Below are 19,773 nucleotides of genomic sequence, written 5' to 3'. Positions count from 1 at the left end.
CTGGAATGATTTGCCATTTCCTTTTCCAGTAGACTGGAAAGTACCTATCTTTTAACTTCTTTATCATAAGGAATGGCTTTTTGGGGTGAGAGGGTAGGTAGAAGAATACAATTGAAAATGTATGTGATATAAAAACAAAAGGTATCAATAAAATGTTTGAGTTTTAAAAACTAAAATGGAATATGAGCCCACTGAGAGGAAAACAGAATTCCCTCAAAATGTCTCAGAGAGACCTGAACTCTTCTATAATCTCTGCTTTTTACTCCCAAGCTTTATTTGTCTTCTTTTCAAGTAGCTATATCAGAGTGGATCCCCGCAGTGCATGCTGTGGTCCTGGAGGTCACCATGAATCTGACAGGAGAGATCAGCCATTGGTTGAACAGCTGATGATGGATGGTGAAGAGGCTGGGGGGGGGGGGCAGCTCTAGTGTGTGCCTTCATCCCCTGGCAGTGCAGCCAGCTAGAAATCAGATCATTAAGCTGCGTTTGTTGGGCACTGGGAAAAGAAGCCGTTGTACAGTTTCTGATAGGTTCCTGATCCCTTATTTTATGGAAGAGAGAGCTCAGTGGTTGATGACCCCATTCTAATATAATTTGAGATTGCTTCTTAATCTTAGTTCTTAGAATGGAGACTAGGGAAGGGCTCTTTCATTTTGGCATGACCTTAACTATTTGTAAGCACTACCTCCCAAGTTCCCAGGACCCTTTTATCACTTCAAGAAGGATTGAGCACAAGAGGGCTACCTTAAATAACTCAAGTGATCTCCCCCTCACTGCTATTGGCAAGCTGTCCAGGCTTCCGTCCATTTTCTGCCTCTGCCAGGTTCTTCATTTTTCTGGAGTTTTAGTTATTTTGAGCTCTGTATTTGATCTTTTTGTTTTTCACCATAGGGATCCTATTTAGTTAAACAGTTGCCACATTAGAGCAGGAAGGTAGGGTGAGAGCTAGAGCATAGAGACAGATGGGGTTGTCCAGAACTTTCTGGGGTCATACTTATTTCTAATTCCAGTTATGTGACTGTGGCCAGAGCCATATCCCCTAGAAGTTGGGGTCTGGCAAGCCCAGGATGATTAACACATACTAGACTTTCTGTTCTGGCATTTGCGAATTCTTGTCTGCTCTTGGGACAGATATATTCCGGACTATACTTGGGATGGGGCTTCTCCATGCTCTACTCTCTCCACCTCCCATCAGCAAAGTGAAAGAAAGATGAAGAACTTGATTGCTATATGACCTTTTTCTTCATCTTACCTCCAGATTCCTCAGGTTTAGAAGAAAGTAAAGACATACCTTTGGAGGGTGGGGGAAAAGGTAAACTTTCCCAGACTGGAGAGAACTCAAGCAGTTTTCAGATGTAAACTTCTGGCTTAAGAGAAGAGGAAGGATGGAAATATGGCCCAATCTGGAATTGGATACCATTGAGAAAGCAAGAAATTTGTGGTGAATGCTAAAGCTGGGCAACTGGGAAATCTTGAGGGAGCTGAATAGTTTGATTGCCCTTAAATCAGGAATTTGTATATTACAAATCCTTTGGTAACTCAATATAATTGGTTTTCTTTGTAATCCTATGTATTTTGCTTGTTATATTTAATAGCTTCACCCCAAGTAAATACACTTGTACACACACATCCCCACCATCCCCGCAGAACAGGCAAGATGCCATTTCTCTTTCCATCACAACAGTGGGCACACCCAGCCAGTTGGCCTGGGCCACAGGCCTAGCAAAATAACACCTGTGCCTAGCATTGCCATGTGTGACTAGAAATGGAAAAGGCGGCATCAAGCCCAGATTGGGGTTTCTGGCTCTTTGTAGGACTTCACTGAAGATGTCAACTGTGCCTTTGAGTTCCTGCTGAAGCTCATACCCTTGCTAGACAGGGCTGATCAGCGGTGCAAGTGAGTGTTCCTCCGGCTTCTGTCTTGCTGATGTGCCCAAGAAAAGCCATTCTGTGTATAGGGCCCCCTCCTTCCTACCTGGACCTACTTTGAGCATGTTACAAGTCAAGCCTTCTCATCTCCTGATTCATTCCCCCTTTCCCCCTTAGATGCCTCCTGCCCTGGGAAAGACTGGGAGGAGAGATGTTGGTGAGACAGGATTCCTCATTAGCTGAGTAGACAAGTCCCAGATGGGCCGAGCAGACCTGCAGCCTGTGCGGTCTAGTGCTTCCTTGCTCCCCTTTCTCAGGTCCCCAGAAAAGCTTCTCGAAATCTCTGCTTCCAGAGCTGGAGTGGGTCTGAAGGAGCCAGATTCCCTCTGCCCTAAAGGCTCTCCTGTGTGTCTGTTCCAACATTGTCCTCCCACCTGCCCCTCTTCTTCCTCCCCAGCTGTGACTGTATCAACCTGCTGCTCCAGGAGTGTAGTAAACAAGGCCTGCTCTCAGAAATGAACAAAGACAGTCTGACGGAGAAGCAGTGAGTGTGCCTGTAGTTGGGCCCAGCCTGGCTGCTTTCTCTTCCCCTCCCTATGCCTGTGGATCGGGATGGGGCCTCTCTGGCTCCTGTTTGAGTTTGTGTGTGTGGCCAAGGGAGGGCCAAGTGCGTGTGCTCTGTGCTTGGGGTCTAGGCACTCATTAATTCCTTAACCTCCTAGCCACCTCTGATCAGGAGATCAGGAATTGCTTTTGATGCTCATTTCTCTCCCTCCCTCTTTCCTCTTCTCCATATCCTAACTGTTTTCCCTCTGATGAGAAGGCCATTGGGAGTTGAGACTCTTTAAATATTGGGAATAATGAAAGAGCCCTTCCCTAGTCTCTATTCCAAGAACTAAGAGATTAAGAAGCAATCTCAAACTGTATTAGAATGAGGTCCTCAACCACTGAATTCTCTTCTCCATATATCCATATGCATAACCTATATCAAATTGCTTGCCTTCTCAATGAGAAGGGAAGGAGAGAATTTGGAACTCAGAATTTTTTTTTAAATTTTTAGTAGTATTTCATTTTCCAAATACAGATGAAGAAATGTTTTCAACATTCATATTTGTAAGACTTTGTGTTCCAAATTTTTTTCCTTATCTCCCCTTTTCCCAAGACAAGTAATCTGATATAGGTTAAATATATTCAGTTCTTTTAAACAAACAAAGAAAAAGTGAAATACTATGCTTCATTCATTCTCATAGTTCACTTTCTGGATGTGAATGGTATTTCCCATCCCAAGTCTGTTAAAATTGCCTTGAGTCACCTCATTGTTAAGAAGAGCCAAGTCCATCACAGATTGTTGTTACTGTATACAATGTTCTCTTGGTTCTGCTCACTCCATTCAATATCAATTCATACAAGTCTTTTCAGGCCTTTCTAAAATCAATCTGCTCATTATTTCTTATAGAACAATAATATTCCATTATATTCATATGCCATAACTTATTCATCCATTCCCCAATTGATGGGCAACCACTCAATTTCCAGTTCCTTGTCACTACAAAAAGGGCTGCGAAAAACATTTTGGGTCCTTTTTCCTTTTTTATGATCTCTTTAGGAGACAGACCCAGTAGTCTGGATCAAAGAGTATGCACAAAGTTTTATAGCTCCTTGGGCATAGTTCCAAATTGCTCTCCAGAATGATTGGATCATGTTTCAGCTCCACCAACAATACATTAATATCCCACTTTCCCCTCATCCCCTTCAACATTTATCATGATCTTTTTCTGTCATCCTAGCCAATCTGAGAGGTGCAAGGTGTTACCTCAGAATTGTCTTAATTTGCATTTCTCTAATTAATAATAATTTAGAGCATTTTTTCATGTGACTCTAAATGGCTTTAATTTCTTCAGCTAAATATTGTCTGTTCATATCCTTTGACCATTTATCAATTGGGGAATGACTTGTCTTATAAATTTGACTCAGTTTTCTCCTTTTTTTTCCTTTCTTTTTTTTTAATTAAAGCTTTTTATTTTCAAAATATGTGCATAAATAATTTTCAGCTTTCACCCTTACAAAACCTTATATTCCAAATTTTTGTCTCTCACCTCCCTCCCCCCAGATGGCAAGCAATCCAAAATATGTTAAACATGTACAATTCTTCTGTACATATTTCCACAATTATGTTGCACAAAGAAAGATCAGATCAAAAAAAAAAATGAGAAAGAAAAGAAAATGCAAGCAAACAACAACAAAAAGAGTGAAAATCCTTTGTTACAATCCACACTCAGTTCCCATAGTCCTCTTTCTGGGTACAGATGGCTCTCTTCACAAGGCCATTGGAACTGCCCTGAATCATCTCTTGTTGAAAAGAGTCACATCCACCAGAATTGATCATCATATAGTCTTCTTGTTATCATGTAGTACAATGATCTCCTGGTTCTGCTCATTTCACTCAGCATCTGTTCATGTAAGTCTCTCCATGCCTTTCTAAAATCATCCGGCTGGTCATTTCTTATAGAACAATAATATTCCATAACATTCATATGCTATAATTACCCAGCTGATGGGCATCCACTTAATTTTCAGTTCCTTGCTACTACAAAAAGAACTGCCACAAATATTTTTGCATATTTGAGTCTCTTTCCCTTTATGATCTCTCTGGGATACAAGCCCAATAGAGAGACTGCTGGATCAAAGGGTTTGCACAGTTTGATAGCCCTTTGGGCACAATTCCAAATTGTTGGTTGAATTAGTTCACAACTCCACCAATAATGTCTTAATGACATAGTTTTTCCATATCCCCTCCAACATTTGTCATTATCTTTTCCTGTCATCTTAGCCAATCTGAGAGGTATACAGTGGTACCTCAGAGTTGTCTTAATTTGTATTTCCCTGATCAATAGTGATTTAGAGCACCTTTTCATATGACAAGAAATGGTTTCAATTTCTTCATCTGAAAATTGTTCATATCCTTTGTCCACTTATCAACTGCAAAATAGCTTGAATAATAAATTATATAAAATATATTTTAGAATATATTCTAAAATATATTTTAGAAATGAGGCCTCTACCTGAATCCATGAATGCAAACTTTCCCCCCCAGTTTATTGCTTCCTCTCTAATCTTGTCTGCATGGTTTTGTTTGTACAAAACCTTTTTAATTTAACTTAACATTTTGTATTCAATAATGGATAATTTTGTAATTCAATTTTGTTTCCAGTTTTTGTATTGTAATTTTGTATTCAATAATGTACTCCAGTTCTTTGGCCTTAAATTCCTTCTTTTTCCACAGGTCTGAGAGGTAAAACTATTCTTGACTCAATTTTCTATTTATTTTATTAAAATAATCCTTTTTGTTATGATTTTGAAAATCATCAAGGAACATAAACATATGTATGTATAAAGAAAAACAAGAAAAGACAGAGTAAAAATATTGTGAACTTCTGACTTAAGTATTTTTTTAATTTAGTTTTTAACATTTAACATTCATTTTTAAAACTTTGAATTCCAAATTCTCTCATCTCCTCCCTCCCTGCTCCTTCTCATTGAGAAGGGAAGCAATTTGGTAAAGGTTATATATGTGTAGCCATGCAAAAACATGTCTGTGGTAGTCATTTTGTGAAAGAAAACAGACCAGAAATAAAAATTAAAAACCCAGCAAACCCAAATCTCAAGAAAACCAAAAAAAGTATGCATCAATTTTTATTTAAACACCATCAGTTCTTTCTCTGGAATGCTTTTTTCATCGTAAGTCCTTCAGCTTTGCCTTGGATCATTTTATTGCTGAGAATACCTACTATTCATACCTGATATTATTACAGTTATTTTGTATTACAGTACATTTCACTTCAAATTAGTTCATGGAAATCTTCCCAGGTTTTTCTGAAAGCAACCTGCTCATCATTTTTTGTTTGTTTGTTTTTTCATTTTTTATATTTTTACTTTTTTTTCCTTTATTTAAAAAAATCTAGTGATACTTTATTTTTCCAAATACATGCAAAAGATTGTTTTCAACATTCCCCTTCTTTGAAAAACCTTATGTTCCAAATTTTTCTCCCTCTTCAAGACAACAATCAATATGATAAAGGTTAAACCTGTGCAATTCTTCTAAAGATATTTCCATATTTGTCATACTGAGTAAAAAAAAAAATCAGATCAAAAGGTGAGGGAGGGAAACATAAGCAATAATAATCACAACAAAAGGTGAAAATAGTATGCATTGATCCACAGTCAGTCTCCATAGTTCTCACTCTGTATGTGGATGGCACTTTCCGTCACAAGACTATTGAAATTGCCTTGAATTACCTCATTGTTGAGAAAAGCCAAGACCCCACAGCTGATCATCACATAAACTTGTTACTTTGTACAATGCTTTCTTGGTTCTGCTCACTTCACTTGGCATCAGTTTAGTCTTTCCAGCCTTTTCTGAAATCAACCTGCTCACCATTTCTTATAGAACAGTATTCCTTTACATTCATATATCATAACTTATACGGCCATTCCCCAACTGAAGGGTATCCATTCAATTTCCAATTCCTTGCCACTACAAAAAAGACTGCTACAAAATTTTTGCCCAGTGTGGGTTCTTTTCCTTTTTTTTATGATTGCGTTGGCATAGAGACCCAGTAGTGACACTGCTAAATTGAATGGTATGCACAGTTTTATGACTTTTTAGGCATCGTTCCAAAATGTTCTCCAGAATGGTTGGATAGGGTCAGAGTTGTCCTAATTTGCATTTCTCTAATTGTCATTTAGAGCATTTTTTTCATATGACTAGAAATGACTTTAATTTCTTTGTCTAAACATTGCCTCTTTGTATCCTTTGACCATTTATCAATAGAAGAATGGCCTGTATTCTTATAATTTTGAGTTAATTCTCTATATATTTAGAAATGAGGCCTTTATCAGAAATACTAGCTATAAATTCCCCCCTCCCCCTTTCAGTTTTCTGCTTCCCTGCTAATCTTGCTGCATTGGTTTTGTTTGTACAAAACGTTTTTAATTTAATAAGGTCAAAATTATCAATGTTGCATTTCATAATGTTCGCAAGTTCTTCTTTGGCAATAACTTGCTCCCTTCTCCACAGACCTGAGAGATAGACTATCCCTTGCTCTCCTAATTTGCTTTTATTATCACCCTTTATGCCTAAAAATCATGAACCTATTTTCTACCTTATCTTAATATGGAGTGTTAGATGTTGTTCAGCACCTAGTTTTTGTCATACTATTTTCCAATTTTTCCAGCAGTTTTTGAACTCTGAACTTTTAAAAAATGAATGTTAAAATTTTTTTACATTATTAGAAAAATTTTTTTTTAAAAATATTGGGCAAAAGGAGTGATAGTCATTAACCAAATACAAGAAATCTGATGACCTAGAGAAAGTCTGATTCTACTGCTAAGGAGCTCTGTGATCTCAGGCAATTCGCTTCAGCCCTTTGGGCATAGATTTCTTCCCTGAAATACCTCGATTGGATTAATTGGTATTGAAGGGCCTTTCTAGCCCATGTGCATTATTCAGTAATTCCTTGTGAAATCCTGTTCTAGCTCTTCTCCAGGGAAGGCCGCTTTCCCATGTACTAGAATTTGTTTCTACTATCAGCTAGCCTTTGATGTTTGTAGATGTGGTGATGAAGCTCTGTTTTGGTGTGATGTGACTTACAACCCAAATGCTAAGACTGACACTGTCAGGAAGCATAGATTTCACCCCCTCCCCACTGTCTCTGTTGTCCCAGGCTCCCCTTTTGACCCAGGTCTCCTCTTTCCACAGCTTGAATGAGTTCACAAAGCACATCAATGGTGAAAACTGTAAGTGATCTCCTTGGCCTCTGCCCCAGCATCCCCCCAGAGTCCCCTAAGAACAGGTGGCATTGGGGTGGGGCTGGGGGTCAGGGTGAGAGGAGGGTGTGGTCTCTGCCCTGTGAGGGATGACTAATCAGGGTTGCTTAAGGACCCAGCCTGGAGCAAGTGAGGGTGGGCAGAGAGGGTTCTGGTAGAATTGTGCCCACTTGTTCTCTTTGTGACGCTGATTCTGCCTTTGGGGAAGGAGGGGGGAGCAGGGGGGGCTCCATGAGAACCTTTGGGGGACCCCTGTAATTCAAGGGAGGAATGATGCTCCAAGTGAAACCTCAAGAAAAGGAGCCTGAGTCCCAGGCCTGTGATGGAGCCCTTCTCTTCCTGACCTTCCTTGAGCTGAAACCTTCTTGCCCCCAGCCCTGGGCGAGCCAGACTTCTCACTTGGGCATCCACTCCCCACAGCCAAAGCAGCCTCAGTGCGTGCGCTTCTCTTTGACATCTCCTTCCTCATGCTGTGCCATGTGGCCCAGACCTATAGATCTGAGGTCAGTGAGAGGGGAAGGGCAGTGGGCAGTGGGTGGGGGGGAGGGTGGCAGGGGGCTCGGGGAGGTGGGAGGGGAAGTCCAGAGGAAGCTTCCTCCATCACCAACTCTCAGGAATCGCGACACTTAAGCCAGGGGTGGAGGGTGCCCAGGCCCTCAGGAGAGGGACCTCTTCTCCTCCCCTTCTCCCCTTCTTCCCCATAGGCTCCTGCAGAATCTTTGGGGTCATATCCTCAGTGACCACAAGATGGAAGCAGAGGCCTTATTTTCTCCTCATTGCCCTGAAAGAGTGGCTGGTCCCACAGGGGGGAGAGAATGTCGGGGATCGAGGCCGCCTCAGGCAGAAGTGTGGGGGGGGAATCCTCTGAAAGCTTTTGTCACACTCCCCTGTCGTCCCTGTGGTCAGGGTTACCTGGTGGGGAGATACTTTATCCCTCTCCTTCCTTGTTCTTCCATCCAGGTCATTCTGTCAGAGTCAAGCACTGTGGGTGAAGTGCCCTTCTTTGAGACCTGGATGCAGATGTGTATGCCCGAGGAGGGCAAAATCCTGAATCCTGACCACCCCTGCTTCCGGCCTGACTCCACCAAGGTGGAATCCTTGGTTGCCTTGCTCAACAACACCTCTGAAACGAAGCTAGTGTAGGTGGCCTGGAAAGAGTACAAGTGGGGCAGGAGCCGGGTCCTTCTCTTTCAAGACCATGCTCTTGCCTCCATTTTGGTGACCTTCCTCCCTCTTCTTCCCAACAGGCAGATTTTGAAGTGGCACGAGGCCTGTCTCAGCATCTTAGCTGCCATCTTGGAGATTCTGAATGCCTGGGAGAATGGAGTCCTGGCTTTTGAGTCCATCCAGGTAGCCATCCCTCTCCATCCCCAGTAATGCCTTTGGTCTCAGCATATGACATTCTTATTTTGCCCTTGTTCCACTCCTCTCTTCCCTGGAGGGCCGGCTGCCAGCCCTGGATATCACTGCGTCTCCTTAGGGTAGAGGTCCCCCTGTCTGTAGGACTCAGATCCAGGGCCTCTCCTTCTGTAGCCATGGTCACTTCTAGATCTCTGAGTCTCTCTAAGTCCCTCCCATCCCTCCTTGTCAGTGTGGGCTCCCTGGATGAGGGTGGGCTGAGCTCATCCAGGCTCACCTAGGAGCCTGGCTTCACCTAGAAGCCTGCCTAGGGCTTCCTAGGCTTCCCTAAGACAAACAGTGTCCAGGGTGCAGGGCAGGGCTGCAGCAAATGTGTTTTCTCTCCCAGAAAATCACAGACAACATCAAGGGAAAGGTGTGCAGCCTGGCAGTGTGTGCTATTGCTTGGCTTGTGGCCCATGTCCGTATGCTGGGCCTGGATGAGCGGGAGAAATCACTGCAGATGATTCGACAACTGGTAGGGCCTCTCCCCAGTTAGAATACCCTGCAGTTCTACAATGAGAGGTCTGTAATCTTCCCTTTCCCCTCCCAACCTTTCCTTGCCCTTCTGCATACTGTGCCTCCAATCACTGTGATGCTTTCTGGGCTAGAAAAACCAACCATTTGTGTTGTGCTGCTAATTCTGCATCTTTGGGAGGGAGCTCTTATCTGTGCCTTCCTCTGCAGCCTTTGATCCTTGGCTTGTCTTCCCTGTTCCTGGGATTTTTAGGGTCCTGGAGAACTCAGCATCTTTCAGTCATTCATTTAGCAAATACTTGAGTTCCTCTTAAAAAAAAAAAACAACTGTAGTTTTGAATGTCTTGTAAAAGGACAAGTTGGCAAAGTGCAGCTAAAATGTTTTTACAGACACTGTAGAGCACATTCCCATTGTGGTACTTTCTGTTCCCCTCAATGGAAAGTTGACCATGATATAAGAGTCTTCATCTAGTGCTTTCTTTTATTAAAAGATTTCACCGGCTAAAATTCTGGATGTAAAGCAGGAATTCCTATGTAATAATAACAATAGTAACTAATGTTTATATAGAACTTCAAAGTTTTCAAAAATTTTTTTTATCTGAGTCATCCTATTTGATTCTCACAACAATCTTATCTGGCAGAGTGGAGTGAAGAGAACCAGGAAAACATGGTTTACAGTAACAGAAAGATTATATGATCAACTGTGATAGAGTTAGCTTTTCTGAGTAATAAATACTGATCCAAGACAATTGAAGTAGACTTGGAATGGAAATGCCCTTTGCATCCAAAGGGAGAACTATGGAGACTGAATGTAGATCAAAGGTTAGTATTTTCATCTTTTTTATTGTTGTTTGCTTTTCATTTCTCTTGGTTTTTTCCCTTTTGTTCTGATTTTTCTTTCACACCTTGACTAATAAGGAAATATGTTTAAAATGATTACATGTTTAAGCTATATCATATTGTTTGCCGTCTTGGGGAAAGGGGAAATAAGGGAAGAAGGGAGAAAAAATGTTTGAAACACAGAAGTCTTACAAAAATGAGCATTGGAAACTATCTTTACATGTAATTGGAAAAGTACAATATTATTGGATTCAGAAAAAGACTAAACAAAAAACAATCTTATCAGGTAAGTACTCTCCCTTATTTTACAGATGAAGAAACCAAGACTGACAGAAATTAAATAACTTACTTAGGGTTATACAAGTTCTAAGTTTCTTTGTCAGAATTTGAACTCAGGTCTTTCTGATTTCATGTTCAGCACTCATTCCACTGGATCATGGCCAAATTATGGTCCAAAGAGAGATGGGATTCTCTAAATATCAGTTAATATTTCAAGTACTGGTTTAGCCCCTTAACCTTAGTATAAATATTCTTATTTCTTCAAAGAATTTTGCCTCCACCCATTTCTGCCCAACTAATCCAGAGCCGGGAAGAGCTATAAAGGGGTAGTCCCTGTTCCCTTCTGGAAATATGGGTTTGTTTTGGGTGGGGGCCAAGCCTGGGCTGGAGCCTGAGAAATATGAGGCTCCCCCTTCCCTCTCCACCCTGGCACTTGATTCTTAGGAAATGATTTCTCTTTATTTACACTAAATGTGGTAGGGCCTCAGGCTAGGGAGAGGCAAGCTGGTATGCTTTGTAGGAAAGGGGCTATTTCTCCTTTTGACACAGAATGTATACCCTTTTCACCATTCTGTGCAGTCCTGCTGTGAAATAAGTTAGGCCTTGGCATTATAGCCAGTAGGAGGTTCTTAGTCACCTGCAGAGTGTAGATTAATTGATATGGCGTTTTTTAATAGCACAAGTCTTTGGAGATAGGAGAGAAAGTTAATTGGGAAGCGGTGTTTTTTTGGGGTATTATGTTTCGAATTTTGTATTTTGTGGTTGTTTTATAGTGAAAAAACAGTTTAGGGAAAGTATTAGTTAGAATTATAGGTAAGTAGTTTATGGTTTGTGTTTTTCGTTTTGGTAATGAAGTAGGATGTTTTTTTTATTGCATAAAATGTTATAATTTGTTTTTTATTTTATGGTGGTTTTTCTTTTGATGGTTTAGTTTTAAGTGATGGTTTTTCTTATGGCTTTTTTGAGTTTGTGTTTAATGACATTGTTTGCTTAATGCATGTTTTTGACGTGTTTTCATTAAGTATTTCTAGGTGGGTTAGTATTATTTTATTGTCATTTTGGGCTTGTTTCATTTAGAGCTTTTAGTTATGAGCTTGGTTGCTTGTTTTTGCATGTCTACTATTAGTTTTTTGTTTTTGTTTTTTCATGATTGTGTGTGAGTTTTCTGTTTTCTTGCTTTTTGGCTTTTGGCCAAGTAATTGGCATTTTTACAATTTTTGCTTGCTGCTGGTTTTTGAGCCAAGTAGATAGGGTTGATGGCTAATATGATGGGTTTCAAGTATTTGAAATGATTTCTATGTTCTTCTCTAAGCGGGGTTTTTCTGGTGTGGATTATAAATTTTTAAAGAGTAGAGAGTTGTTTGCATGTTTGGCATATGGTGTGTGGTGAATAATGTATTTGCTGGGATTGGAGTTTTGGGGCCAAGTATTTGTGGGCTCTTTCTGGAGTTTTTAAATGACATTTTGTTGGTTATGGCTATGATGTTTTTTGGTGTTTGGTTTTCATGGTGAGAGTGTTTTTTAAATGTGGTGTTAGAAATTGAATGTAAAAGGCAGAGTGGTTAGTTAATTGTAGTAGTTATTGTATTTGCATTTTGCTATTTTTGTTTTGTTTCTTGTTTTTTTTTAATGTTGTTATTTTTATATATGAAGTGGCTTTTACTAAAGTGTTTTTGTGTATTTTTTTGTTTTTGTGTAGTTACCAGATGTATTTTTTTTCGTTTATTATTTATTTCTGTATTCTTTTCATGTGATTTTTATGCTTTTGTGTATTTGGCCAATATAATAGTAATTTGGTTATGTTTGTTAGTTTCTGCTTGTTTAATTTGTTTTGCATTTATAAATTACTACATTGTTATACTTGCTAATATGTGTGCTATAAAGTTTTTGTGTATATAGGGTTCTGCTGTTAGTTAGTTTTTATGGTTTGAGATGCCTGTATAGTAGATGGTTTGTGTTTGTTTTCTGGGCTATGAAGGGGAGTGGGGAGAAAATTTCTGAAGGTACAAGAGGTAGATTTTTGGTTGTTTCTGAGTGCTCTATTTTAAATTAGGTACCTAAAATTACTGAGAATAGGTAAGTTTCTGTGCAGAGGTTATATATTTTGATGGGGATGTTTGCTGTTTCTTTGTTGGATTGATGGTTTTGAGGTTTGTGGATGTGTGAGCAGATGGAAGAGAGGTTGTTTTGTGTTGTGTGGTGTTTTCTGGTTTCTGGGAATTAAGGAGCGGGGTATAGGGAAGTGGTTGATGTGTTAGGGTTTGCTTGTTTTGGATTTTAAGGCTGATGATACTAGGAGGGGGTTAGTGTGGGTACTTAGTAAAGTTGGAAAGCATTTCTATTTTGTGTTCTATTTCTTTGTGCTTTATGTTTTGTGTTTTTTCTTACTTTTATGCTTTGAGAGAAGTGGAGTTGGGAGTTTAGGGGTTTCATTTACTAAGCTTTAGGTTTAGGTGGTTAGCATAGTGGGGTTATGTTGTAGGTAATTTGTGTTTTTTCTTTTGTTGTTCTATTCTACTTTGTTTTCAGTACTGATGTGTTTTTCTACTGTTAGGGCATTTTTCTTTGAATGTATTGTTGTGTAGTTGTGTTTTTTTCTTTCATTTTTCTTGGAAAGTTGTTGATAAATTTCAGGGAAGCTTGTATTCTGTGGGATTTTTGTGTTAGGGAGTTTTTGGGAGACTTTTCTGTGGTAGGGTGGGGTTTTTCTTGCTTGGCTTCTGTCAGTTGGGAAGGGAGGTTGGGGAGGTTTTGTGAGGGTTGGAAGAGGTTTTTGGGGGAGTGTTTTTGAGTAAATAGTGTTTTTGTGTTTGCCTTTTTCTTGTTTTATAGTTGACTGGGTTCTATGAATAGTTTTTCTTTCAGTTTTGAAGTGTATATATAGTTATGAGAGATTTTTGAATTAAAGCCTTTGGGGAAAGTTTTCTAAGTTTGGACAGGGCCTTTGTAGGTGTTTCTTTTCATTTTCTTTTTGTTTGGTGGTGGGGATTTCTGTTAGTTTTCTTTTCACCTTTGTAGTTCCTTTGAATTAGATTATGTCTCTTCTGTTTTTCCTTTTGCTCTTTCTTTCTGTCTCTTCTTCTTGGTTATTCTCTTGAACCCCTTCCTCCTTTCTTTCCTCTTGCTCTCTCCCTGCCTCTCTGCCCTCCCTCTTCTCCAAGTGCAGATTGCCCCTCATACCTCTTGTGTCTCTTGTCTCTGTCCCTGCCCAGCAAACCTGTTCCTGCTGATCTCCTCCATCTTGGGGGCCAGGACAGCGGGGCCTCACACCCAGTTTGTGCAGTGGTTCATGGAGGAGTGTGTGGATTGCCTGGAGCAGGGCAGCCGAGGCAGCATCCTGCAGTTCATGCCTTTCACCACGGTAAGCCAGGGAGCTGAGGTGAGGGATGGGAGGTGGGGGGCCCTGGGCTTCCTCTTAGGGTACTGTCCTCTCTCTCACGTGTCCCACTGAGAGGAGAGTGAGCTGGTGGCTCTGTTCTGTGCTGTTGGGGGTGAATTTGGGGAGGGGTGGGCATGTACCCCCAACATTCACACAGCGGGTGAAACATTTGTGTAATTTACAAATTGTTCCTTTGATTTCAAGTCTAAGACTTCTCTGAACCTTTCTTATAATGTCCACTCTTTGACTTTGTTGTTGTTGTTGTTGTTCAACCATGTTGAACTCTGTGATTCTATGGATTGTAGCTGCCCATGATAGTATTTTCTTGGCAGAGATACTAGAGTGTTTTGCCATTTTCTTCTCTAGAGGATGCTTTTGTCAGGCAATCAGAGTTTAAATGACTTGTCTGGGATCACACAACTAGTAAGTGTCTGAAGCTAGATTTTTGAACTCAGGTCTTCCTGATTCCAGGGCTAGAGCTCTATTCAATGAGCTGCCAGCTCCAAGCACTGGTCATTTATTTTTAGAGAGCTTCTCATCATGCTTTAAGTTCATTACACGGTAGAGTAAAACTTCCTCCTTTTTTTTTTTTTTTCTATTTTCTAATTTTTTCCACATCCTAAGTATTTTTTCATTTCCTCCCTTTCTCCCTTTCTCCATGGAACATAAGAAAAATAAAAGTCTTCTAACAAATGAAGTTAGTTAAGTAAAATTAAATCTTGTATTCTGCTTTTCCACGTGGTAGTCACCTTGCCACAGGTGAGAAATACTTCTAACTTTTTATGTCTTTTGGGTCCATTTTCCACCCCATTTTCATTATAAATAAAGAATGTGCTATTCTGCTATTCCTTGTGAGTATTGGTGTGTGTCCTTCTGTAGGTCTAGCCTACACTACTCTAGGGAATCCAGGAGTAGCTCAATTCAGTTTTAGAATCTCAGCTAATGGGAAGGGATAAATATTAGTTGCCTTCCCCCCTCCCTTCCTTTCTCTCTTCTTCCCTCCCTCCCTAGTTGGATGCCAGTTTAGTTAGTTTCTACAGAAAGATTGGAAAGACAGATTTCTTTTCTTTTTTTTTTATTTAATTTACAACTTAGCTGATTATATTGAATCATTCTTTACACTGAATTACATTTCATAAATGAACTTAGAATTTAACCTGCCACAAATTTAAAATAATTAAAATTTATCAGACCTAATTTTTTTCTCTTTTTTCCCCCTTACTTCTAACCCAATTTTCCTCCCTAGAGGGGATTCCACAAAGAAAGATCCTCAGTGCTTATATTCAATAATCAGAGAAACACATTGCCCAACATATGTTTTCCACCATGACAAAAATCACTCTCAGGAATTTTCACTCCTGAGCTTGAGAGTTTGCCTATGGCAACACGGTAGTATCTATATACTTTTTCTTTTTTTTAATCTTTTTTTTTTAACTTAATTGTATTTTTTTATAATCCCATGCAAAGATAGTTTTCAACATTTATTTTTGTAAGATTTTGAGTTCCACATTTTTTTCTCCCTCCCTCCCTTACTTTCCCCCTCCTTAAGAAAGCAAGCAATCTGATATAGGTTATACATGGACAATCTTTTTAAACATATTTCCATATTAGTCATGATGTAAAAGATCAGAACAAAAGGGGAAAAACTATGAGAAAGAAAAAGAAAACAAAGAAAAAGAAAAAAGGTGAAAATAGTATGCTTTGATCCATATTCAGTCCCCATAGTTTTTCTTCTGGATGCAGATGGCACCCTCCATCCCAAGTCTTTTGGAATTAAGAAAGGCTTCTTTTAACTCCGAGGCTGTTACAGCTAAGCACTCTAAAGTTCTTTATAATCCTGAGCTGAGAAACTGTTCTAGTACAACTTATGTGGGATTTATTTTCTAGAAACTAGGCAGAGAAAGGAAATTTGGTTTCTGAAGAGCTAGAGGATGGGCAATTGTTAGGCATGGAGGGGGAAAGGTAGTAATTGTGGCACTTTGTGCCAATGATACTGCTTTGGGATAAGGTGATTACCTGCCAGAGGCTGCTTGTCTGGGACAGAATTGAAACAACATGTGGAGATGGGAAGGAGGGTAATAAGGAAATTCTGAATCGAGGTGATAGCTTATACACGCATAGGGATTTATATTTAGAGCCTACCTTGTCAAATATTGCCACTCATGGGCCTCTCCTCCATTCTGGTTTTGAGGTCCTCTCTCATTAACCACCCCATTCTGTCTCTCCTATCATGATCACAGTTGTATTTAAATTAAAAATTAAAGACCAACCCAGATAGGTTAATAGGAGCAGCCAGACTTTAAAGACTGAAACCCAGCTCCTTCTTAATTCAGAAAGAATCAACAGTGGAGTTGGGTTAGATGGACTGTTGGGGAGTATAAAAGAAAGGGATTCACCTCTGGCTTAGATACTTTCCCTCCTTGGAAAGCTACTAGGGATTTACTTGTCAAGTAAATACCAGGAATAAAAATAACAGGCCACTGTGAATGCCCTCAGCCTATACCTTGAGGAATGGCCTCTGATCTCCTATAAATACCTTATGCACGCCCTGAAATTCTTGAAAAGAAAATGACTCCACACTGAATCAGTAGGATTTCAGGCACAATTTAATAAACATTTATTTAAACATTTTAAACATGCCTACTGTGTGCATTTTGCTGGGGAAGCAAACACAGAGATGAAAAACAGTGCCTGCCTTCAAGGAGCTGACTTTCTCCGCACTTCCCAGCTAAAGCTTCCTTTGTTCTGTAGAGAGCCTTTGCCATGGGGCAAAGGAAAAATCAAAGAACAGGATTGGACTGACCCTGGCAAGACAAATGAGTTAGGCCCTACCTCTAACCCAGCCCCAACTAGGGCTAGGAGAATGAGCACTAGTACTCACCTAGGGAACATTGCTGTTTAAATATTAAACAACGGAGCATCTCCCACCTGGAGATGGGTCATTTAATGGCAATACTTGGTATTTACCTATTTATCTTCCAGCCCCTAGGATGGCTGGTTAGGATTTTTTCCTGCTATGAGCAAGGAGACTAACTGTGACCTACAGTGGGATTGAGGGGGAGAAGGGGCAATTGAGAACTCCAGTCCCTTTCACCTTTTAAATATCTTCCTAAATTTAAATATATAAATATTAAATAGGGGATAAATATGGGGTTAGCTCAGGATTGGGAAAGAAGGCGCAGGGCACGGTATGCCATGTCCAGGAAGCTCTGCAACTGGCTAAAGATGAGGACGCCCCCTGCTCGACGATAGAAGGAGGAACTGAAAGTGGGCAGGATACTCTGGGTGGGCACGATCTCAGGAACCACTTGAAAATCTTCCATCTGTGAGAGGAGGAAAGAATCAGAGGTTGAATGTGGGGAGGAAGCCAGTACATGTGTCCCAGGGGCTTCCTAATCACTGCCCTTCATGGCTAACCCTCAAGAGATCCTGCCTCTTCCACAAATCCCAGCCATCCATGACCTACAGTAGAGATGGGTTCATTTTAGACCTTTAACCTATACCTCACCTAGTGAACCCTCTAAATATGACTTTCCTCAAAGAACAAAAACATCCTTTCATATCTATAACAGGAAAGGAAAAGAAAGGATGTTCGTTGGACACATAATGGACTGTGTCGGGAAGAGTTACCAAGTCTCACCTGTTGCCAGATGCTGGCAGCAAAGTCACCAATATCGAGCTTCAGGGTATCCAGAGTGGGAGCCAGCTCGGGGGAAATGCCCTCCAGTGCTCTCACAAGCCCCTGGTAGAACTGGAGTCCATAGTACAGCTGATTCAGGCAGGCTACCTAGGGTTTGTCAGAGTGTTAGGACAAAGGGCCCGGGGCTGGGCTGAGCCCCCTCCAAACCCACATTCCCTCCAGGAATTTCTCAGATTCCCATGTCCCCTCCCTAACCCATAGTTACTGGGCATAAACTTGGTGAAATCCAGAGAGTCAGGTTGTGGTTGTGTGGTTTTGGTTTTTGCCAACCACTCCCACAGAGGAAAAGAATTTATATTCTCCTGTACCTTCTAGCCCTGGTTGCAGAGATTGGAAAAGAGTCTGAGGGCACTTACTAGTTTCAAGTCCTGACTGTAACAGTTTTTCACAGATGGCCTGGGGATGCCCAGATACAGACCAACCAAGATCAGCTCCTCTGGATGGCATAGGCGGTAGTCAGCACACTGAGAAGGCAGGGGATTGAATCTTAGCACATATATCATACTCTCTGTCTTGATGACAGTGGATAGAAAATACTGAATTTTGAGTCAAGAATTCAAATTACTCATAGCATGTGGCAAGGTTAAGCAAATTCAACTTCTCTTAATATCCTGTCCTGCAAAATGTAAGCTTGAACCAGGGAATCTCTTAGGTTCCTTCCAGCTGGAAACTCTATGATCCTTATCTTCTTCCTGCCTTCAGAACCTCTTCTGTTCCTCTCCATCTCCATGGGACTGTTCTTAACGCTCCCATTCATTGGGTTTCCTGGTCTCTATTCTAGCTCGTCCTGTTTTCTCCCATGTTCTCTCCCTGGGCTCTCTCAGATGCTACGACTTTAACCCCATCGGCCCCTGGTCCATTCGTTTTCCTATCCCCCGGGTCCCTCTCTCACCAATCTCTGCTGCAGCCCTTCGATGTCATTCTGGATCTTCCTCACTTGCTCCTGGATTTGGGGGAAGAAGCTCGGGGGTAGGTGGTTGGAGGAGTCCAGGGGGATGGCCTGGAGCTGAGGCCAGAATGCACTCAGCCAGAATAGCAGGGCTGGGGAATGAGAAGGAGGAGGATTGTCAAGAGAGACTTCCCTTACAGAGGGATTCCAGTCCCTCTACCTCAAGGCTCCAGGACACAGTCTCCGTTCCCAACATCCCAACAACCGTTCCATTCCAGCGTCCCCGATGGTCTCCACCTCACCCATCACAAAGCCATGGGAATCCCCGCTCCCAGCTCATTCCGGTGCCTTTCCTAACCTATGGTATATGGACGGATAGATAGCCGAGGCAATCCCATCTTGCGAGATGAAGGAAGAAGGGCCCTTCTATCACTAGACTCACTGGGAAGCTTCATGGGGCTTTGATCCGGTCGACGATGGGGCCTGGGCAGCAGCAGTGGGTCTGGTCGATGGGGCCTGGTGGGGTCAGGAGCTGCAGGCGCTGGTCTGTGTCTGGGACTGGCTGCTTGAAGCCTTTATAAGATGGGTCATTCAGGGAGGAAATTACCTGGTGCTGAAAATTCTTAGTAATGACTTCCCAGGTTTATGCAAATCAATGCCCTAGACAATGCTTTAGGGTGGAGTGGGGGGGGAGGGGGAAGGGCAAGGGTCTGGTACATGGAGGGTGCAGTTTGCGAAAACTTTGTGAAATTGTGGAATATCTCATCCTCTTTTGACGTCCTGTTCTCCCTTCCTAGCCCCACCCTGACAACCCAGAGATGTCCTGGGGCTTTTTAAGAGAACAGTGGAATTGAGGGCCTGATAAGAGGAGATCCAGAGAATAAGAGATGGTGCACAATGGTGACAGAAATTGAGTCAGAGACTGAATGGAGGCCAATAAGGACTGATGGAGGCTGAGAAGAAGGACCCTTTGGGTTCCCCCTTATCTTTTATCTCATTCCAGTCTTTTCCTGCAGCCTTCCTCTCCTAATTCCCCCAAGCCTGGCTGGATTCCCTGGCTAAGAAGGGAAGGAAGAGTTCCCTGGCTCCTATCAATTGCTTGTTGCTCAGGCTTTC

General features: G+C 41.3%; 2 protein-coding genes and 1 non-coding gene across 3 annotated transcripts; 2 read left to right on the top strand and 1 right to left on the bottom strand.

Annotated features, from left to right (window-relative positions):
* LOC105750381 (mediator of RNA polymerase II transcription subunit 24) lies at window positions 1–10,153 on the top strand. The gene is made up of 6 exons (XM_031966211.1): window positions 1–2,413; window positions 7,628–7,665; window positions 8,116–8,198; window positions 8,656–8,834; window positions 8,943–9,045; window positions 9,443–10,153. The coding sequence occupies exons 1-6, from the start codon at window positions 2,385–2,387 to the stop codon at window positions 9,590–9,592; spliced, it is 582 nt and encodes a 193-aa protein (XP_031822071.1). The 5' UTR covers window positions 1–2,384; the 3' UTR covers window positions 9,593–10,153.
* Window positions 7,950–8,054, top strand: LOC111720518. Its single transcript, XR_002770175.1, has one exon. It is a non-coding gene; the product is annotated as a small nucleolar RNA SNORD124 (small nucleolar RNA).
* A 6,499-nt stretch (window positions 10,154–16,652) lies between the features above and the next one.
* On the bottom strand, window positions 16,653–19,248 carry CSF3 (colony stimulating factor 3). Its single transcript, XM_012548308.2, is given in 6 exon segments — window positions 16,653–17,391; window positions 17,709–17,855; window positions 18,125–18,232; window positions 18,661–18,809; window positions 19,100–19,229; window positions 19,231–19,248. Coding segments are annotated over 6 exon segments (717 nt in total). The 3' UTR covers window positions 16,653–17,226.
* Between the last annotated feature and the right edge of the window lie 525 nt (window positions 19,249–19,773).

The sequence above is a fragment of the Sarcophilus harrisii genome, chromosome 4 (genome assembly GCF_902635505.1).
Source record: "Sarcophilus harrisii chromosome 4, mSarHar1.11, whole genome shotgun sequence".
In the NCBI taxonomy this organism is placed as follows: domain Eukaryota; kingdom Metazoa; phylum Chordata; class Mammalia; order Dasyuromorphia; family Dasyuridae; genus Sarcophilus; species Sarcophilus harrisii.
This window is presented reverse-complemented; position numbering and strand designations above follow the sequence as displayed.

Bases quoted from the DNA above. Each gene is read 5' to 3' on its own strand.
- LOC105750381 (XM_031966211.1), top strand. From the start codon at position 2,385: ATGAACAAAGACAGTCTGACGGAGAAGCA. The intron at 2,414-7,627 runs GTGAGTGTGCCT...CTCTTTCCACAG, and splicing joins GACAGTCTGACGGAGAAGCA to CTTGAATGAGTTCACAAAGC. The intron at 7,666-8,115 runs GTAAGTGATCTC...CACTCCCCACAG, and splicing joins GCACATCAATGGTGAAAACT to CCAAAGCAGCCTCAGTGCGT.